At 45.6% G+C, this 21,407-nt stretch overlaps 1 protein-coding gene across 1 annotated transcript; it reads right to left on the bottom strand.

The window, feature by feature from the left end:
* Nucleotides 1–5,219: 5,219 nt before the first annotated feature.
* On the bottom strand, nt 5,220–13,675 carry LOC143179548 (uncharacterized). Its single transcript, XM_076378845.1, has 21 exons — nt 13,660–13,675; nt 13,586–13,616; nt 13,361–13,542; nt 13,261–13,308; nt 13,076–13,215; nt 12,721–13,035; nt 12,549–12,663; nt 12,409–12,481; nt 12,242–12,352; nt 12,151–12,210; nt 11,974–12,106; nt 10,691–10,895; nt 10,023–10,163; nt 9,482–9,670; nt 9,099–9,342; nt 8,462–8,660; nt 7,683–7,859; nt 7,056–7,278; nt 6,422–6,661; nt 6,220–6,345; nt 5,220–5,650 (listed from the first exon to the last, which is right to left on the bottom strand). The coding sequence occupies exons 1-21, from the start codon at nt 13,673–13,675 to the stop codon at nt 5,490–5,492; spliced, it is 3,129 nt and encodes a 1,042-aa protein (XP_076234960.1). The 3' UTR covers nt 5,220–5,489.
* Nucleotides 13,676–21,407: the final 7,732 nt, after the last annotated feature.

Here is a 21,407-nt window from a genome sequence, read left to right on the forward strand (position 1 = left end):
GAAACCCCCAGCCACAAATTCCAAGGAAAAAGTGGTAAACACAATCTCCCCATCAACAGTCGTCCACCTCAGAACAAACATTCTCGTCTCTCTCTTTCGTACATCCATAGGCACTCGAGTGAATGGCTGGTGCACGCGGTGGACCGTTCCTCGCCTATCGTTAAACGCGTCCAATAAGAGTGCGCCCTACGAGCCCTTTCCACCCTCCCCTCGGACGGTGCATCCTTTCTACCTTTGCCACGACGACGTCCGTCACTCGCCACGTGGATCCCCGTGACGGGCTCTCGCTCGCCGACAGCCCTCTCTCTCTCCCTCTCTTGCCCTCGTCGCTCCTGACGCGGGCTCCTTGCCGTGTGTCCTGCGACAGGGTCGTGGTGGACGAGCACCGCCACCAGACGAGCAGGTTCACGCGCGTGTCGTGCGAACGCGAGCCACGAGGCGAACTGTACGGTACACGAGCCGACACTCGACTGGACCGCGTCGCGGTGAAATGGAGAAAGCCAGAAACGGAGCGAGAGAAACGGAAGGAAGGGCCGAGCGTAGGGGCGGAAGGGGAGGCGAGACGACGGCGTGGAAAAGGGAGACGGTGGCAGAAAAGGACGGGGTGGAAGAGGGATCAGACTGGAAAGGGGTAAGAAGAACGACGGGAGCGGGGGTGGGAACGGGAGGGAGAAAGAGAAAGCGTGGGCCAGGGGGAGAGAGAGGGAGGATGCTGCGGATACGGAGCAGAGAGTCGCTCGGTCTTCGTCTGGCTTCGCCGCAGCGCGTCGCGGCGCATTTCATCCCCCTTTCGAGCCCCGAGCGACCCACCACCCTCCTCGCCAGTCCCTTCGCCCCTCTCGCGCCACCACGAAACCCCCTACACTAACCCCCGGTTCCATGTCGCAATGTATCTGCAGTCGGAAGCAGAGACCCCGGTGCCTTCGAGACACCGCCGCGAAAGCCGGTTCTCTCTTCCACCTTTCTTCATCCCTTCCACCCTTTGTCTTCCCGCCTGGCCCTTCTTCGCCCTTTCGTCTGCGCCGCCTTGTTGGGCATGCCTTTACCCCTTTAAGACAGAAGAGTCTGTCTTCGGTCAAAGTGCAACCTGCCTGCAGGAAAAAAGGGAGCCGCTTACATGAAGAGTTTCAAGGACATTGAGGGAGGGGAGGAGGAGACAATTTGGATTAGGTAATTGTCTTATAGGTTTTCGAAAGGGGCAATTGTCTTCGGAGCTGATAATGAACGTGGATGATGCTGGATTGAGGCTTGGGGTAATAATTGGTTATCTTCTTGGAAAGGGTATCCCTCGAGAGGTAATTGGGTGATTTAGACAGTACTTTAGATGATTGGGTTCTCTGTGATTTGGAATATGAAGCTTTTAAGCAAATAACAGTGGAGATCTCCAAGTGTCAAATGTAGTACCTACTTTATTTGACTAGTTTCATCGATGGCTTCAAAGCTAATCTACCCCAGAATCACTAATTCCTCTACTGTCACGATGACAAAGTCCCTCGAGGAGCAAATTCAAATGAAAGAAAACAGTGTACCCTTTTTAAGAGCTGTTGCGAGCCAAATCAGAAGCTGTATCTGCAGTAAAAAAATGATTCTTAGCCGCCACGAAGGAGCACTCGAAAAAGAGGGTCAGGCAGAGTGGCGGCGGAGTTTAAGCAACTGAGAGTATTCCAGAAAAAATTTCGCGTTGCCGGACCATTGCTTTCCATCGGTCTTGAAAGACTTTACATAAAAAACAGTATCTCCTATCGATCCCATCACCCAAGGCAACCAGATATCTGAAAAACGTGTAAAGAACTCGTTCACGGGATGCAATTAGTTTTTCCTCCGCGGATGCAAGAAGAGAAATCTTCCTTCTCGTTTAAAGGAAAAAGCAGGCAACGCGAAAGAAGCATCCATAGAGCAAAATTACTTCAATCTCCGCCAGATTCTGTAGAATTCTATGGTTTAACCGTGCGAAAGGCATTTTTTTCAATTATCTTCTTGAGTCTGGAAGCAATAGCACTGGCAGCGGAAGGGTGAGGGAAGGAGATGTGGGAGCAATTTAGACAAGGGGCTGAGGCAAGTAACAGCCGTAAAAGGGAATTGCAGGCGTTCGGTATTTATGACTTTGCTCATTGCACGGCCCTCCTTCGAAGTCGCCATCTTCTCGCGTCTTTTCCCTCGCGCTACCCTTGCCCGGGCATAAATTATTGCCATTCGTTAAACACGCTCCATTTTTCGTTGACCTTCTTCTTTGAACTCCAACTCTTTTTTGACCACGGATACTGCGACACTGTGGCTTTGAAGTACATCATACGTGCGCCCCGAGTGCCACCTTGGGCGATCGAGTTTGGAGGGGTGATAGACAGAGTTCCTCAAGCGTCTGATGAATTGACTAGTTAAGTTTTGGGAATACCAAATTTTTTAAAGGATTCTGTGTCAATTTTTTATCGTTGTCAGCTGTCTCATTGTTTTTTCTAAAGTATTTTTCTGTAAAAAATCATTTTTGTTAGAGATCTCAATGCTTAACCACAATGTCTGCGAAACATTGAAAGACTTCTGCAAACGAATGCAGTTTATTCTCCTAATGCTGGTAACAGCTTTGCTGTAAAAAATCTGGGTCCATTCTTTCTTCTTTCTCTCTTGAAGACTCTACGACCTAAGCTACTGAAGATACAGTGGCTGAAAGAGATATAGTAGAACGAAGGTGGTGACACAATAGAGTGTCGAGAGTCAGGAGAACGAGAACGCATGCTACACGACTTTTTCTGAATCCTAACACTAGTGCACCACGTTTCTTTTTATCCACCACACATGGAATTTAAATATTCGGAAGTTAACTATTAGCGAAACATTGAAAAGCTTCAAAGAATATGCCTCGTGCTTTCTGAATCTTCAGCAATTCTTAGAAGAACCCAGGTCACGAAAGGTTCAAGCATCTCATTCTTTTCGCTCCTCTTCTTGCTAGAGTCCAAAAAACTTAAGGCAGAACTTCTAAATATGTAAGACCTCTAAATGCATATCCTTCGGAAAATCGATTCTAGCAGGTCCAGAACGAGCCACGTATCTTCAACACCTCCGTTTACCAACGAGACATCGAAACACCTCTCGAAAAAAATTTAGTTTACACCCCTGAAGCTTGCAGCAGCTATAACTGCGAGAAGCTAGGGTGATGAGAGCTTCAAGCATCTCGTTCTTCCTTCCTCCACTTCTCTCGACGTCTCCAAAATGCTCGAAACTGTCGAGAACACTGCAGCGATTCTAGAAACACAATTCCCTGCGGTGTACATTTAACAAAATGCAACACGGGACCGTAAATAGAGCTGCGTCGGGAAAGTAATACATTCTGAAGTAACCAGCCGGTTGTTATTGGCAATGAAATATAAGAAGGCGTAGCCAATTAAATAACCAAGCGTTTCAATGATCACATAGTACACGGGCGGCGGCAATTGGCTCGCCGATAAATAATTTATAACTAATTTATGAACTGTCGCGTTCCGTCGAGGATAGGAGTGGCAGGATCGAAAAGAAAGACGCAGTAAACTCGCGCGAGAAAATCCGTTTCTGATCTTAATATTTCCAACCGTGCTGCCTCCATTTACATATCTGACGGCGTAGTCGCTAATCGTTTGTCTCTCTATTATCCATGGGCACAAAATGTTGAACATCCAAGGATCCTCTTCCCCTTGGAGATCAAATATTTCAGGTGCTCAGCCTTTCAACGCCTTAAGATTAACGCAACTACAGCTACTGTTATCCTAAGCTTATCCTTTCTGGCACATCTCGTTTAATATCCTTCGTTTAAGCTTTGTTCTGACCGCGTACAAAAGTGTTACATAAAATGGATGTGGGGACTAACGATTGGCACGTTTTTTTACAGACTGCACCACGTTTTCGATGCGGTCCATTACGCCTGTCGTAAACTGCATCGTCACTGCGTCGACTTTTCGTTCGCGGTTGATGCAATCAAAATGCGTGAAACGCATTGCTGCGAAGAATGAGCTAAGTGCGCGATGCTTGCTCGCATGAAGTATCAGATTCTACTTTTATCGTTCTGTTTTAGTATCCTTGGTAGTGGCTGCATTCTAGATGCGGATGTGTTTTATGGTAAACGCGATATTTTTTATGAGAGTAAATTCGAGCTAATGCTGTAAAATATTTCTCTTGTATAAGACTTTGCCCCGTTGAGAAAGTTGAGTCCAAAGATTCAATCTTCAGCTCAATTTTCCTTAACAAGACAATGTTTCACATAGAAGCAGAATCATCCCCAAGTATTCTACTCTGCAAGAATTCGCGAACGAAAGGTGCACGCGTGAAGAAACGTGAAGCAGACCGAGGATTCAAAATGGACCACGTCGAACGTCCATCTTGCTTCAAGGACGATCACTTCTAAAAAATACTAGAATAGATAATTAATTAGGAACAGTAGGAACGGATTTCATTTTTGAGCAAGTCCTTACGTCTAAGGGGAACCTGCATTCAATGGCACAAGGCCGAACAACAGGATAATAGTTAATTAGCGCTATAAATAGCTCTGCACCGATACGGGTGCACGGTCTATTGAGATTACGTGTACTCATTTATGCAAGTACATACGCCTTTAACGCTCGGTCCTGGGCTTATCTATAGTAGAAACACATTGCACAAAGTGTCCCGGAAGGTAACACCATTCGGACTCGCTTCTAGGACACCTTGCGCCATTGACGATGACTATTAATCACGCGTCAAACTGTATAAAAGGAGAATAGTATAAATAATGGAGTGTTGGTAGAGAACTAGAGTATACGATTGACTGTATGGCAGTTCGCCGGCACGCAATTATAGCAAAAATATATCGATGGTAATATTCTGGCTCTTGGTCCTTAACTATAACTCGCGTGTACAAGAGATAATATAGTCTGCTCTAAGTAATTTCCTAACAACTGACTCCTTATCAATCTGTCAGCTGGGCTTCCCATTTGACAAACTCTGAATTAAAAATCTCAATATATTGCTCGTAAAACATTCGCATAAAATTTCCATCGTTCCACGATCAAACACTCCGCGTCGACTAACTCGTCGAGGGAGTCATAAGGCACTTCGTCGGTTCATAAAAAAAATTCCCGTTAAACAAAGCACATGCGATTGAAAAGTGGTCCAGAGCATAGCGTCACGTGAACAAGGACCCGGGATCCTGAATCCCTGTTCCAGCGAAACGTCGAAGACTCGACTGTTCTCCAAGGCTTTGGTCGATACGTGTCCTTCAGCCGTGGACGATGTCCTTTGGATAATCGCTGTTAGCTTCGAAGCAGGGCTTATTGCACTCGGATAATCGGTGGACACCTCTAGAATCGAGACGATCGCGTCTCTTCTGTTCGTCGATCACACGTAGATCCCGTCGCCGCGGAGCGGACTGATTATCGATTCGAGCGCTCGCTATAAATTATTATGCATCGGTATGTACAAACACACTTCGCCTCGCGGCAAACGGAATAGACTTCAGTCTACGATGCGTACGCCTCGACGACCACTGATCAGGACTTGGAGGGATCCTCGCTCGAGTTATCGCTGCTTTTCCTCGTCTCCCACACGCTGATCCTCTTCAAAGGGTAGCAGATCACAGCCGAGAGGAAGATCAAGCTACCGGAGAGGTAGAACGAGGCGTCGTAGCTCCCGGTGGCGTCCATGAAGATACCTAAACGAGGATTAGATACTTGTCAAGGACTATAAAACGAAACGCGGGCTACTTATAAATAGATGAAGACTCTCTCCACTGTTTTTCACGAAACGTCGGCGAAATTTCTCCTCTCGTTTAGATTAGATAACCCCCAAGCGTCTCTTTTTATCTGCTGTTTTGACAGCCGTCTAGGCAATATTTCATGCAGATCCTATCTCCCGCGATAAATCAAACAGCTTGGGCAATCATAATGTTATGCATCCGGGTAATACTCACCTCCTCTCTTGCGCAGATATACTTCAAATCTAATTGTCGATCGATACCGAACTTATCTCGATTTATCAAGGTCTGCACAATCGTATCTCTCGCACGGTACGCCGAAACAATTTCGCGCCTGTACTTGCTGATTTAACAAATGGTTCGTGCTCTTCTTTTCATTTAATTTGCATCTACTTCCAGTTTCAAGAGATTCACAGTATCAAAAATTGAAGCAAGAACGCGTGTTCTGTGACTTCAGAAGGTTTATCATAGCAAAATACGATTGTGCGACACCCTACTCTGCGAAGTGATCGATATTGTCTAATCACCTGCGACAGGTGCGCCTATGGTAGCCGCCACGCCTTGAAACAGAAGGAGTAGACCAAACGCGTTGGTCAATTTCTCCAGTCCCAATAGGTCTACCACCAGGATCGATCTCAATGAGGCGAAGACAGCTGCAGAGAAATCTCAGAGTTAGCAAAGGTCGCTCTTCAATCTTCGCGGATAAAAGGTGAATCGTTGTTTACTCACATATACTGAGACCGAAGCTGGCAGCGTAGAAGAACTGGTAGCCCTGCGCGAGCGACAGGCCAGAGAATATATTCAATAGTCCAGCAGCGCTGATGAAGATGTTGTTAACAACCAAAGCATTAACACCCGGCAAGCTGGTCGCCAAGCCGCAGACGACACGACCCACTGTGTTTCCGATGCCGATCACCGAGACGAGGAACATGGCTGTGGAGGGCTCGATCCCTGCTAACTTTGCTCGATCTGTGACAATAAAGTAACAGCTGGTGGTTTAAGTGATTCCTTTTCTGCTTCGAGGCTTCTAGTTATAGTTGGTAGAAGTCACGTTGAGTTACAGTATCTAAGATTTCTTTCCTTGAACTGAGATATCGTTGAAATTAGATTCGTTGACTATTGCAGGTTGCTAGGGACTAGTACAGAGTGGTTCAAAAGTTGAAAATTCGAACTCTGTTTTTGAAACGCCCTGTAGGCTACACAAAATTATTTCTACTCCCCTCAGAGTTACCAAAAACGAGTAAAAAGCATGTATCATAACTTCTATCCATTTACTTCTCAAGGTATGGTATTTTGGTGCAGTCTATAGATCCGAAGAAGTGAATCGTCATCGCTTTAGCTTTTATAAAGTCTGATACGGTACCTGGGACATACATGAAGGGTGTATAGAAGCCCATCATAGTGAGGCCACCAGAGATGGCCAGTATCAGGAAAGAAGGGCTTTTCAAGAGGCTCAGATCAAGCATGGTCGTGAGGATACGCCGCACGCTTTCCGGGCAAATGTAACAGCTTCCGCTCTCCTCCTCGGCGACGTCGGTAGCCGTCGGCAAACGCGTGACCGACATATGATAGCCCACGGACGATTGCTACGGGAATCACGTCCAATAACTCGATCGTTTTCAATTTCACAAAGTACAGGGACGTGATTATTAGGTTTATTGGAAAGTTCGCTACTTCTGTCATTACAGCCCACTGAAGAGTATCGAAGATCAAAGTCCACTAATTCTATTTCCATCGTCCTAATTCGAAGTTCTAAGAAACTTCAGTGGAAGATTACAAAAAGGCTCGAAGATTTAGACCATTTACTAATTTTCAAAAGAAAAAAAAGGAAGAATGACAGAACTTCCCAACAGACCTAATACTCCGACTAAGCTTCCAATAACGAAACTTCTCTCGTGGCTGAATAATGTCCTCAAGGGGAACATATTTTGCGGACTAATTTGTAAGTGTCTTTCAGCTTGAAAGAAAGATTGTTCGTCACATTTCTTACCTGCGATCTGTAATGGGGCAGCCTGTTCAGCGAGCCTCCATAGAAGATGTCGTCTCTGTAAAACGGTCTTTGAGGATCCTTGCTGAACGGATTCCGCCTGTTGCCCCCTTTCAACGACTTCTGGCTGGATTCCGAGTCCGCGCGAAGTCGCCTCCCACTAATCGTGTGCCGGCGAATCTGCCAACCATTTCCCCTACTTACTTAACTAGGATAAACTGTTATTACCGTTAAATGAATCCTGCTGGCACGGGACGATCGTAAACGCAACATATCGTGTCCGCAAAATATCTGCTTTTCATCGTTATGCGACTTTGCCGATTAGTGGGACCATTAACTTCTCTAACTATAGTCAGTGTTTAATGATCCCTCCAATGAGTTCAACTCGATTGAGGGATGGTACCATTTTTATGTGGTAGCTCAGCCTTCTAGAGAAGGTTCTCCAGATTATTAGACTATACTAGATGCAAAGAATAATTGAGGAAATTTTCTAGACCTCGCGTTTCACATTATTTAGGGCAGGATTTCTCAACCTTTTTTTAAGGGACCACCTCTATGGCCCCTTCCCCCTGTTTTCCTATCCTAATTTTTTTCTGTCCCTATTTTCTCCTCTTACCTTTTCTTCACATGGTAAACAGAGTTAGGTATTGAGACCTCTAGGGTACCATATCGCTCTCAGTTGAGAAACCCTAATTTAGAGATTCTATTATATCTAAATAAAAGACTCTATCACTGAATATGTAAATAGAAGAGCCAGGTGCCTATGTCAATTTAGTACTCACCGTGGGCACTTTGCCGTTCAGTCTTTCCACATCCCCACCCAAAAGATTATTTTCCTCCTCGGCACTTTTTTCGTCCATTGTTACTTCCAAGTCAGGGTAGATCGGGACAGAGAGTCTTTTCTCAGAGCTGCTTAGCTTTCTCTCCAAGGTTCGCAGCTCCACGGGGTCCTTGTGAAGCGAGTGCAGAGACTTGGAGGCGCTGGAAACAACAAGTTTCTAAGATCAGTCCTTCCGTCTCATGGACCGACTTAGGACTCGTCCTCTCGTTCGAACTTTCGTTTGAACTCCTCCCCTTACGTGTACGACGCAGGACGACTTATCTTCTCCCAAAGAACGCATGATCGCGACTCGGAATTTCTTGCTTAATGTCGCGAAAAGCGGGAACATGAAATCGTACTCCCGATAAGTACAGAGTTGAAAGTTAGATGGATAACGTGGGTATAAGTTTCTGAATTTTCGATATTATACTCGATCCCTTGGAAATGACCAAATTAAAAATTCGGTAATACTTGTGTTATTTGTCGATGAGGATTTGCTAAGCAGAAATTGGACTGTCTAATAGAGTTTAGAGACTCTGAAGACTTTAGGTCGAAGGGATAGTTATTAACAATTCCTGTAGTGTGAAACAGGTTATTACTTGACTATGTTGGGGTTGCTGCCTAAGAGCTCAGCTGCCGTGGGGTATTCCGTGTTGTTGTTTGTGCCGAAGAAACCACTTCTGCCAGGCTGTACACAGTGAAGAGACGCTGTGGACACTCCCTTTGCCATCAAGCTGCTCTTCACCTCTAAGCCCGCATTTTCTGGGGTGGACTTCACCTTAATCCTCGTTGGCTTCAGCGGTCGGAACATCGCGCCAAAAATGACACAATTCAGCAACATTCCTACAAAAAGGAGAAACTCCCTGAACTCAAGCACTCGGTCATTCTTTCTTACCTAAAATAATCCAACCGAGAAAACTAATAAAAACCTGAAGTCTAGTATTTTCGCAAGCATTAAATTCATTAGACCACAATCGATTACCTGCTTGAAACAGCAGAGCACCCCTCCATCCGAATTGCTTGACAAGAACATCGGAAATTGGCGCGAGCAAGAAAGCGCCAATCCCAGAGCCGCACACGGCGATTCCCGTGGCCAAGGCTCTCCATCTTTCGAAGTAAAATCCTGTAGTTATCACAGCTGGTACGTAAATCAAGCCTGCCCCGATACCTCCTGGCAATCCAACACACAAAAACTATGTGAAACGAGGAGAAACTATAAGGGAAGAGGAGTGTAATTTTTTGCCGATCAAAGCGATAAAGTAAGTTTACGAATGTGGCGTCCAATTGACCAGCTTGCGATCGTTTGGGCGCTAAAATTGCCTCGAAACGAGTTCAGTGGTTCCTCGAACGGAATTCTGATCAATCGTGGAATGGGGATAGTTTCGCGAGTGTCACGTATTGTAGGAGGAAAACATCGTTGGGCGAAATGGAACAACTTGATGGAATGAAAAGAAACTTTCCCACCGAGGCAGTTGTAGCTCCTGGTAAGAATATAATATGTTCGAGGGAGGGCGAAAACTTACCCAATACGCCGAAAGAGATGTAAAGGAACTCGATGGAAGTGCTGAAGTACGAGAGAACGAAAGCGCCGCAACTTATGACGCTTCCCAAGATCGCTACCAGCCGGAAGCCGTACCTGTTGGCCAACGCTGACACGAATGGACCTGTGTTTAAGATAGAGGTGTGAAACAATGAAAGAGACATTGCTTGAAGACAAGATAGTAAAGTCAAGAAATTTGAGAATGAGTACATTACTTCAACATTACTTCGGTGACTTATAAATGGATGATAGATTTAAGAAATAATGAAAAATGTTATGCTGAAAACGGTCAGAACTTTACATGATGGAAGTTATGATTAAATTTATACAATTACGTCTGGGATAAGACTTGGGTTCGATATTTTTTCAAGATATCTAAAACTGAGCTACGTCTAAGCACTGTCTAGATTGGTTTCAGTTTAGACTATTAATTATGTTAGTTATATAACAACACTAACGTCGTTGAAGTCACTTCATCCTTAACATTTGACTTCTTTCCTCGAATTCTGTTCTGACTGCTTTAATCAGGACATAGCATTCTGCAAGATCGTCCTCAGCCTGCTTCGAAGCTGTTTACTGCCCCTCTAATGGAATACCCGCCTGAAAACTGTCCAAGTATCACAAAAAGATTTACGTTTTCTTGTCACTGACCGGCCATAAGGTAAAATCCCGACTGCAGCGAGCCAACCAGCGCGACCCTGGCCTTGGACACTCCGAACGCTTCAGAGATGTCGTTCAGGAACACTCCGAAACTGAAGATGATGCCATCCACGAAGAGGTTGCACATGAAGGAAGCAGCGACGATCACCCAACCCCATCCTCCGTCTGGCGGCACCACCATCTCGACTTCGATGCTCTGTCAACAAGTTTCCCCAACATTCTCACGAGAAAACTCGAAACGAATTCGCAGACCGATCTCAGATTTGGCTCATGTTTTCGTTCAATTAGGCAGTATAATTAGAAATTGAACGTCAATTATTCAGTGAGGCAGCTGAAAAGCTTTGAAAGTGGATGGAAAATTCGTTTTCGGGTGATGGAGAAATTCAGTCGGCGAATTACATGGTCAGTGACGTTTCAACATCGACGCCCGTGGAAATTCACAAGATACTTAAGATCAAGGCTACACAGAAAGTCGGCAACTAGCGTTACTTTCGCGTTTCGGTGGGCGCGTGACCCAAAACTCCGACGAGTTATCAAACAGTCGGGACAAGCGACGCTGATACCGTTCTCTCGACAAAAAGTCCGCGCATAAATTACAACGACTGTGTATTTTTAGTCTCTTGCAATAATATCGTTGGGCAATGTCGGTAATCTGTTCACGACGCGACAAAAGTTCGACGTGCCTGTATTTCGCAAGTTTTCGCCCTGTTCGATCGCCAATAAAAAGCCTTTGATCTCCCGTCGCTGGAAAACAGGCCTGCCGCTGTGAAAACAGTTGCAGCTTGACAATAGCTCGATTGTACCTTTTCCAAATTCAAAGCAATGCCGAAGGTTCTATAGCAAGCCTATAGTTCAATGGTAGATGAAACCATAAAACTTTTTTTAAATTTCCCACACCCCAGAATCTTTCTAACAAAGCATCAATTTCTGAATAACAATTCTACTCTATTTCAAGTCTCAATATCTATACAATAATTACTTCATCCACCCACGCGATTTCTCCAGCACAGTTTCCATCCAGAAGACCTCTCAGCTGTATCAGAGATCCATAGCAATGAATCATACGTTTCCAGGCTGACTAACAAAAGCTGCGAAATACGGGCTGGTACGACAATTACGCATCAAGCTATTATGTAGCAAATAGAGCAATCTGTCGCGATATCGAGCCGTGTAGCGAACAGAGAGCTCGTCAGTAGCTGGAACATGTACCGATAGCATTGCCACTGGTCTGCATGATCGATCAACCCTAGAGGGCACACGTTCCCGACTCCTACCTCATTATTGTTATCCTGAACGTCTTCAAGCGGCAGCTCCTCGTTCTTACAAGCGCCTCCGTTCTGCTGCACCGGCTTGACGACTTGCTCGTCAGCTTTGTTCCCCAGCGTCGCCATCGTCGTCCACGGTTGACTGAAACGAGTCGAATCGGTGCAGTTCCAGTTAAAAAGGTTTACCATAAAAGTAGCAGGGGGAGAGATCGATGACGATGCAAAACAAGTGGAACAGGAGAAGAACTTCGAAAATCAGTCGGTTCGCGCGGTAAACCGTATCGTGCTCTCTATCTCTGCCTGCAGTTTAATTATGTTTGTTTGCAACGTGTTCGATATGTTCGACACGTCATGTGAGGCGTGCAGCGTAAACACGTGGATTACTACACTTATAAATCACACACGTGCACGCGCCTTTGAGCGGGAAAGGAACGCCTTCTTTACCGTTCAGCCTGGCCTCGAATTTTCACCCTTCTCGCGTTGGACAGGAAGACAGATGTTAGTGGTTTTCTTAATTCTTCAAAAATTACAGTAATTAATTATGGATTGTGTAATAAAACAGCGATATGATAGAAGGGGAAAGCTGTAAGGTGTAACCAAGTTGGACCATAATTTCTTCTCAGACTGCTTCCCTCTTCTCCGAGTGAAACGAACCATGTAATAGCATCGATGCAATTTTACCGCGACAAATAAGGATATCTACGACGATCGAATCGTTTCGTCGCGCCTCGTTTTGCGAACGTCGGTGAACGTTACCTGATCACTGAACAGATCGCTTCTCTCAATGGGGAGATACTCAATGGAAATCGGCTTACGTCTGTTTGATTGTAGAACCAGCTCCACCGCTTCGATTTCCAAAGTAAACACAAAAGTCTTTTCAGCGTTTCCCAGGATCGGCCACCGATGTAACGCAGATCGATTCCGAGCGCGACGAACCTCTGCTCGAAACTGTGCCGTGTCTACACGAATCACAGATATTATAGCGAGTTTCGCGGGGTCCCTCGGAGACGTTGGACCAGTAAACGGGCTGCGATATCGGGGAGAAAATGACGCTGTGATAAAAGTTGACGGCTAGTCAGAATCTCGGACAAATGGTATCAAAGAAAATAACGTTTGAATCACGTCTCTGGAGTCCAAACAACCTATCGCACTTCAAACAGAGCTGCCAGGATCGAATCACTGTCGAAGACTCTTGCGCAGATAACAGACTCTCCTCGCTTTTTATTCTTGCGTTTCGATTATCAGCCGAGGCTCCGAGAGAAACCGTGGGCTCAATGCGTAAAGTTGCAAGTTAGCCGCTTTGATCAATCAATTGCGACACTTTGTTGGAACGACGCGGATCATCTTAATGCAGGGCGCAGCAAGGTTCGACGCGCGTCGAAGAGGCCCCACTAACAGAAGGATTTACGCAGTTGAAGAGGGGACGAAAATTGGTCCTGGGAGAATTTCTCCCAGCTGATTAAGACCAGCAGAAGCAAAGGAGCAGCAATCAGCCGGTTAAACCGGCACACGAACCAACCATCGACCTGATACTTCTCGTCACGTGCCGATTGTTCGCCAAGCTCGGCCGACCTTGACCTTTCTCAGTGCCATTGGCCAGTCGTACGTGAATTAACTGTACACGATCTTTATATGAGACTTGGGATATGCAACTAACGTGTATGAAACTTTAGTATAGATAATAATTATAATTACTCGATGTTGTTACCATAAGCTACTAGCTCTAAAATTCTTCAAATCATCACACACGAAGATTACAACTTCTATCCTAGTAAGAAATGTCCAATAGGAAGTGTCCAATAGTTGTTACATACCGTTTCCTGTACCCGAGCAATGCAAGCCCGACAGAAGTATGCAGCGATTCCGTACAGCAAAGCGATCGGCCGAAAACTGGTCTGGCAGGGGCCTCCTTGTCAATGAAATACCGAACGGCTATCCGGAGGTGCGATTACAGACAATGCAAAGAGCGAAGACTGTGTTGTCCTAACAGCGAGCTACTTTGTATCTGACGTTCTGTAAATCGTCGATAAGATACGACCTATGTTAACAAAGCAATTTCGTGCCATTTACATATCAAGACCTGGCGAAAAACACAGAGAATGTGCATTTTGTTTACCCCACAGCCACATCCGCATTCCCGTGACATCTGCGAATCATCAGCTGGTTGATATCGCCTTCGAAGCAAACTCAGGAGACCAAATTTGGGCTTCCACAGTGAACAATATTTTCTCTGGGGATTATCACGACCAACAGCGCTTCCTAAATTCACCGACAATGCTTTTTATCTCGTCGAAGGGGAATTATCAACGGACTCGAGAGTCAGCCCGCCAGCCGAGGTGCTTCTCGAACTCGAGGTCACTTAATCCTCGAACCGACGGACACGTCGACCAGAGGAGGCTCGCTCTAATCAAATTGGAGCCTCGCGTGATCTACTCGATGTCATCCACCAATTTTCTAGTCTCTCGATACTAATCCTAGTTCGCTGTCGTAGCGAAACGTACTTCTACCTTGGTGAGGCCCAGAGTAATCTTCTGATAGGACCGACGCCCCTTTTCAAGATCGTTCAGAGCAAGGTCGTTTTGACTATAAATACGCGCTTGAATTGTCACGCGGGTAATTGGACACGATCTACCCGAAGATGTCGATATGACGAGATAATGTCCCAGGTCACCGCCACGTGTAGCCGTGCAGCTGTTCGACGCGAAAAAACACTGTATTGCTGGTTCCAGGGAAGCGATACTGTGCAAACAGGACTGTGTAAACTTCACTGATTACCGATAACTGATGCTCTCTTATTTTCAGTCAGCCATTTCTCTTCGTGCCATCGTTTCCACAGAGCATTTAAATCATCCGAACGCCGAGTTATCAAACATCAGATGGGACCGACTAGCTCGGCTCACAGAGAGAATTCGTTTACTGAACCCTCGTCGATCGGAGCTGTGTGACTTGGAACGATCAGAACACCTGGTTTTGTACAAGTAAACCTCTCCAAAGCGATAATTTGCGCACTAATTGATAACCGTCTGAGTGCTATGTGACATGGGGGGGAAGTCGCAACGCCTGCCATCGTGAGAAAGGCGTGAAATATCAGTAAAAAATCTTTGCGATTACATATGTAGTGATTTCTAAAAAGCTGAAAGAAATAATTGGTAAAAATAGTTATCTGGGTGAAGAGAACGTTAAAGGCGTATTCCTTCCGGAATGAGTTCGGTCATCTAGCATAGATAGCTCTAATTTAAACAGCAGGCTTTTGACGAGGATAGAGCTACGGCTGAGAAAAGTTTCATCATCCTATGGTATTATTTTCAGAATCTCGAATTAGACTTCAGGTGCAAGCACCAGGCGAGGTGAATGAAAGCTTCACGTCAGTAAAATATGTTAGTAAAAAAAAAGAGAAATCTACCTAATGCTCTATCTAAATGACTAGTAAACTATTATATCATCTGGCTCTAGTCAGAGTATACAACTTGTACATTGACCCCGAGTTAAGCCAAGCTAAGGTAATGTCAATGTTATGGCGGAAATAGTGTAGCGAGGTCACTGTGGCTTCACAGAATGAATAGTAAATTTTACGAGTATATTGTGGACTTCTGACTTTGCCCCATCAATCAGAGATTAAAAGCTGAATGAAAGAAACTCGAAAAGATTCGACTGAAATCCACGTGAATCAAGAGAACCATTTAGTAAACATAGAATATTTTTGACTGATGCAAGGGAGCCCTCTGAAATACCGGAGTAAGTAACAGTATGTCGAGGAGAAACCGGCAAAGACATCCTCTCGAAATAATTCCCCTGGGTCCCATGACGCGTCCGAGAATAGATGGTCACCTAATAATAGCGATATAAAAAGGAGTCCATGAGTGAAATTCGTAAGTCGAAATATCGGCGCGGACTCTAGTTAATCGGTGCTCTAAAAACCAGGAACACCAATTATTGGTCGGAAAAACGACGAGACAGCTATTATCTTGTTGCAGCTGGAAACAATACAGTGGCCCGTTTGCTCGAGAATTCATTTCTGGCTCGATACCAAACGTGTAAGTCCTCTCCTTCTTCTGGCTCGATAACGAGAGACGATAATGAAATGGGGAGAACTCGACCAGCGCGAAACCGTCGCCTGTCGAACATCGTTCTGTCGCTGTTCCATAAGAAATTATTGTGACTATAACAATAAGGGAGCGTCTGTTTGAGAACACCCCCTACTTCTACTTTTTATTTGCATGCAGCTTGTAGTAGCTTCTAATTACGTCTGTTCTTATCATCCGATGCGCTATTGTTTATCTTCCTTGGAATAATGCTTCCAGGAAAATGTCTAGAACTTTTCCAATGGCTGGACATGCAGGATTTATTGCTCGTTCCCCAGTTTGTCTTGTTGTTTAACCTAGATAAAAGACGCCGCTGGAAACAGTAGCCATCAGTCTGTTATCGAGGCATTACTTTACAGATAGTAGCAATTACATGTCCGCGAAAATATCTCAACAATAGTTTTAACTATTTCCTTTGTTCAAACTGTAGTAGCTAAAATGGCGGCCTTAAGAGAACAAAGCATTTTTAGTAATTTAGGGGAAAAATCTGTAGAAATATTTGATTTAGGAAAAAATGATATTTCTTATTGTTATCGTTTATGATTAAGAGACACTAGAATCTCTCGAAGAGCGGTTCTGCAATGCTCATGATGGCATTCATCGCGTCTTCCTGGAAACGCCGCGGAAACAAATTACTTGTTCTGATGGCGGGAAAGAAGCCCTCGTTAAGGATCACTCGTTGAATTCGATTTAGCCAGCGTATTGAGTTTAATTGGAAAATTGTCAGGTTTTCAATTGAATTTTCATGCAACGTTCGCTTAATTGATGGCGACGCCGCCGCGACAGAGCAACCGGAAGGCTCGATGGCTCTTCCTCCCAAAGGCGCGCTAATCAACTTGCTGACATCTGTAGGAACAAACCGGGTATCCATTCTGAAGAGATCCCCTGTCGACGAGCACTACTGTTACGCATTATCAACGACGAAATTATTACTTGAAATATCGCTCGACTCCTTTCGCTTTTTATCTCGCTCTTTCGACACTTGAGACAACAAATCCAGTGGAAAGTTATATCTCGAGGAATAAATATTGAAATGAACTAGATTTCTTGGCTTTGATACCATGTTGGACAGGATGATGTTCAACCGATAAATAATGACAAATGCCAATATTTGCGTGTCTCCACGTAACGTTCGATAATACATGAATATTACTGAAGACAAGCCAACGATTTTATCTGTCTGCAGGAATTTCGTAAATACTTAACGAACGAATCATTCAATCGTCACTAGTGGTCGCTTAATTATCTTTATCGTAGCTAAGTACCTAGAGAGGCAAACATTCGAGTGGTAATTATCGAACCTTGTACAAAGGAAACTTTTCGACCTTACACTTTTAAAATTGATCGTCTCGCGATAAGCAGATTCTCCACGACTCTTTATAACGCAATCAATGATACGACTCCCCCTTATATTACTTGTTTGTCGAATCCATTTCGAAAATTCCAGGTGCTTATCGTGTTGTTTCGAACTAGACAAATGGTCGTGTAATTAGGGGATCAATATATGTTTTTCCAAAAGGTAAGTTGATCTAGCCAATATTGAAAATACCGAAGACTTTACCAAATCAGTGATTTCGTAGACTCGATAACACCGATAATAGGGTAGATATTCTGATAATGTACAGCTCACGTACACGGAAACTCTTCGAATTTGTCGAGTCCATTGATTCACACGAACGATCGTAAATTACATCAAAATGTTAAATAATTGGCATCGATAGCGATATCAGTAACAGTGCGTATTTCGAAATTTGATAAATTGCAATACCTGATAAACGTGAATTTGCAGATATGATAGCCAATGCCTCAGAATATTTGAGAACATATTCGATACTACGGGAAACTGATAAAAACTTAAGTACGTAAAATGAAACCTCGGCAAGGCCTATTCAAAGCTCGTGCACCTAATTTCACATGCATCGATCTCCCTTCTAATTCATGGACATTCCATCATGCAAGTTATCTACGAGATCTGCATGAATCGAAAGCTTATTTTCATAATCTCCTCGCAATTGTGAGTTTCGAAGCTACGTGTAATCACGTGAAACGTATAACACTTGTTTTCCTGAGTGGCACTCGACTTTAACGAAACGAACCTTGACTATCAGATCGATCGATAATTCAGTACACGTTGAACTCGTAATTTAGATCGCAATCTATCGGTTGACAAGTACGCCACGTCTACTCAGCCCAGTAAGTACGACAAATCTACGAGGCTGATCGATCTACCAAAATCATCGAACTGATACAAATAACGTCGAGATTCCAGCTGATACTCCAGACCCTACGATTCTCGATCCATCGATTTCTCTACCAAACTAGGTCAAGACGGATCGATCAGATCGCAAAGTCGCGAACAGAGGAGCGGCACGAGGCGCGAGCAACGTGGCCCTTATTGAAATCCCCTTGTCGTTCTCGAAGAACTTATTAGGGCGAATTCGCGGCCCACGGTTCCCATTCACTCGCTGAATCGTGGACGTGAATGACGGCGCAATTAAGACGTACAATCGTCCGTACCTAGGGATCGTCGCTGACGAGGCGATATTCGAGGAAAGCCAGACCACGAGCCCAGGGGCCAAAGTTCGAGGGAACTTATCTGTAGATTCTCTCCGCATTTATTTACCAACATTCGCACGATCGCTTACCAGAATCGAGAGTGTTTTTCAATAACAGTTGTAATCAGGCGAGGCCACTCGCCCGCCACCCTTTCTACCCTCTCAGTCCCTTTATTCAAAACAGTTCATCCAGGTCAGGAGAGAGTGAAAGGTCCGTAAGCCTGTTTACCATATTCAGCCGCGATTCCCTCATATTTTGAATTTCAATTTCGGCACCAGACAGGGACAGAAATATTGGAAAACAAGTTCGGCCTCTGTCAAGGATCAAAGCCAGTTCTCGAATGTTTGCAATGACACTATCATCGAACGTCTGTCATAGACAAAGAGCTTAAGATGAAATCTTGTTTCTGCGTCGAGTTTGCCATCGCCTCGATCGTTACGAGGCGAGGACGCAGACAGCAATTATTGTACAGTTTTCCAGCGTGCTTGTGGGAAGAAAAAGCCTACGGCGGATAGCGGCTCGATTGACTTTCAAATTTTCACGGAAATCGAACGGTCTCCAGCCACGTCGCGTTCCGATCGAATGGAGCAGATTCGTGAGGAAGAGCGGGGACGCGGCGTGTGCCACGACTGGCCTACCAGATGGCAAGGTCGATTTCATCGAAAAGCTGTATTATAGGCTCGACATGAATATTCTCAACGAACAGTGAAACGTGGCGAACCTCTCCTTATGGACATCTCAGAAAGCTCAGAGGTAGAAAACAGCGTCCTTACCACTTGCAACAATAGAAACATACAAAAAGCGTCATTAACTAACCAGACCCAAAGTTCCTCCTCCTCAGTTGATTGTAAGAAGCGCAACTCGATTTCACGCGAAATCGATGTGAAGTGCATCCTCGTGGCAGCAGGAACGCATAAAAATCGCGCACGTGTGAACGACCACGTGCAAAGGGAAGCGGCGCGGCACGCATGCGCAGGCTCCGAGGCGGGAAGTGTGCAAGAAACGTTCGTGCGATGTGAAAGACTCCAGGGCACGTATCCGTGTTTCACGCTGAGCCCGTGTTTCGTGTGAACCCGTGCACGCACGCGTGAAAGCAAACACGCATGATAAGACGCGCGGAGGAAAGTACGCGCACGCAGAGAAGACGGGAGCTCGTGACAGGAAACGCGGTGAGTTAGACTCGATACGTTAAAGTCGGCTGATTACCTTTCTTCGTGAAGCCACTCTCACCGACTGCCGAAATTCCAGGGAAGCGGGCACGAGGGAGACAGGCCGTGGCGGAACGCGCGCGTGTCCGTGGCCGCGTGGCGCGCGTATACATACATACTAAGCGGACCGCGCGATCTGCCCGAGCGGGAGCCGCGCGATCAGCGTGTCCCGTCGTCGTCGGCTTCCATCGGTCACCGATAACGACCGAATGCCAGATTGGTCCGCCTCGAGACGAGGAACATCGTCCCTCAGCACGCCTTTCTGCTCGCGGTTTTACTACCGCCTCTACTCGCGGATCGGTCAGAGGGACTCTGGGAGCGGGGAAAGCTGCGAAAGTGCGAGGTATAGAATGTTTCATAAAACAGAGGGTGATCCTCTGGCTTAGGGATTCGAAGAGAGCGGTATCACAAATATCGCCAATCTGTCGATAGGTCCCATTTTCAGTTAAGAAACACAGAGGTGCGTTATGGACCTCTTAAGTCACAATAAACTTCCTCCTGCGATGCTTTCACGGCAGCACTGTCCCTGAGTCCCCTAGCAAAGGGATTAGCCTCTATAAGACAATGAACATTGCGATCTGTTGACATCGACCATTATTTCGGAGAAGGTCCAATTTTTCTCGGATATCACTGACTCACACCTATTCGAACTTGGATCGTTTGCGCATGGAAAGGACTTTCCTTCTGCGAATCGGACCGAGTCGTCGTGAGAAACATTAAGAAAGTGCACACGGCTTACACGGTCGTGCCGCGCGAAGCGAGTTCCGTCGATGGTCGATAAGAAGTCCAGAGGCGACTGTCCGATAACCCGTTTCAGCGGGAGATTGTGGTGGGCGCCGAGCGGGCCACTCGAGCAACCCGTTTTCGACGTCCCGACAACCGAGGCGTGGTGATAGTGGGCTCTCGCAATGACGTAACACAGTGGAGAGAAAAGATTTATCATGGAAGTGGTAGCTAGACAGGTGGGAACTGATAACTGCTCGTTACCGCAACCAGTGGTTACAAGCGTCCTTGCCCCTTCCTTGGTTTCAATAGCGAATCGGGAACATGCTTGTTACAGCACGTTGATCGATCGAGAAAGCATTGATCGAATATGTGACCGATCTTCAACGCATCAAGGCTTCTATATTCGAATCGAGAATTCAGCACTCTGCTCTGATGAGCGCTCGAGTTTCATCTGTTTTCGAAGTGGATGGGAATTTGCCGATTAGAGGTCATGCGATAAAACTAGTTGGAGTAAATCACTGAAGCGAATCCCGGTCCATTACTCCCGCGTTAAAGGGCGGCGTGTCGTGCCACGCTCGACTACACGTGCACGGAACGCGACGTCGCGTCGCGTGGCGCGAACTCGTGTTGCGCAGAAACGCATGCCAGCTCTCTTTTGAGTTCATTCACTTCAACTTCGCCTAACAATACTTTTCCCTCGTTTCAGCGATGGTGGAACACGTTTCCCTCGATGTTCTCCCGGTCTAGGTGTCTGCTGGCACGATAACTTCGCGGTGAATACTAATCGCCCGTTAACAATAGCCTGTAGATAAGCGTCGCGTACAGGAATTTGTCTGCCCTTCTAAATAATCCTTTCTTTACCGATCATTGG

Source organism: Calliopsis andreniformis, chromosome 5 (assembly GCF_051401765.1).
Source record: "Calliopsis andreniformis isolate RMS-2024a chromosome 5, iyCalAndr_principal, whole genome shotgun sequence".
Lineage (NCBI taxonomy): Eukaryota > Metazoa > Arthropoda > Insecta > Hymenoptera > Andrenidae > Calliopsis > Calliopsis andreniformis.

Bases quoted from the DNA above. Each gene is read 5' to 3' on its own strand.
- LOC143179548 (XM_076378845.1), bottom strand. The intron at 12,353-12,408 runs GTAAAGAAGGCG...GTGATTTATAAG, and splicing joins ATTCGAGGCCAGGCTGAACG to TGTAGTAATCCACGTGTTTA. The intron at 10,896-11,973 runs GTAGGAGTCGGG...ACTTGTTGACAG, and splicing joins TTCAGGATAACAATAATGAG to AGCATCGAAGTCGAGATGGT.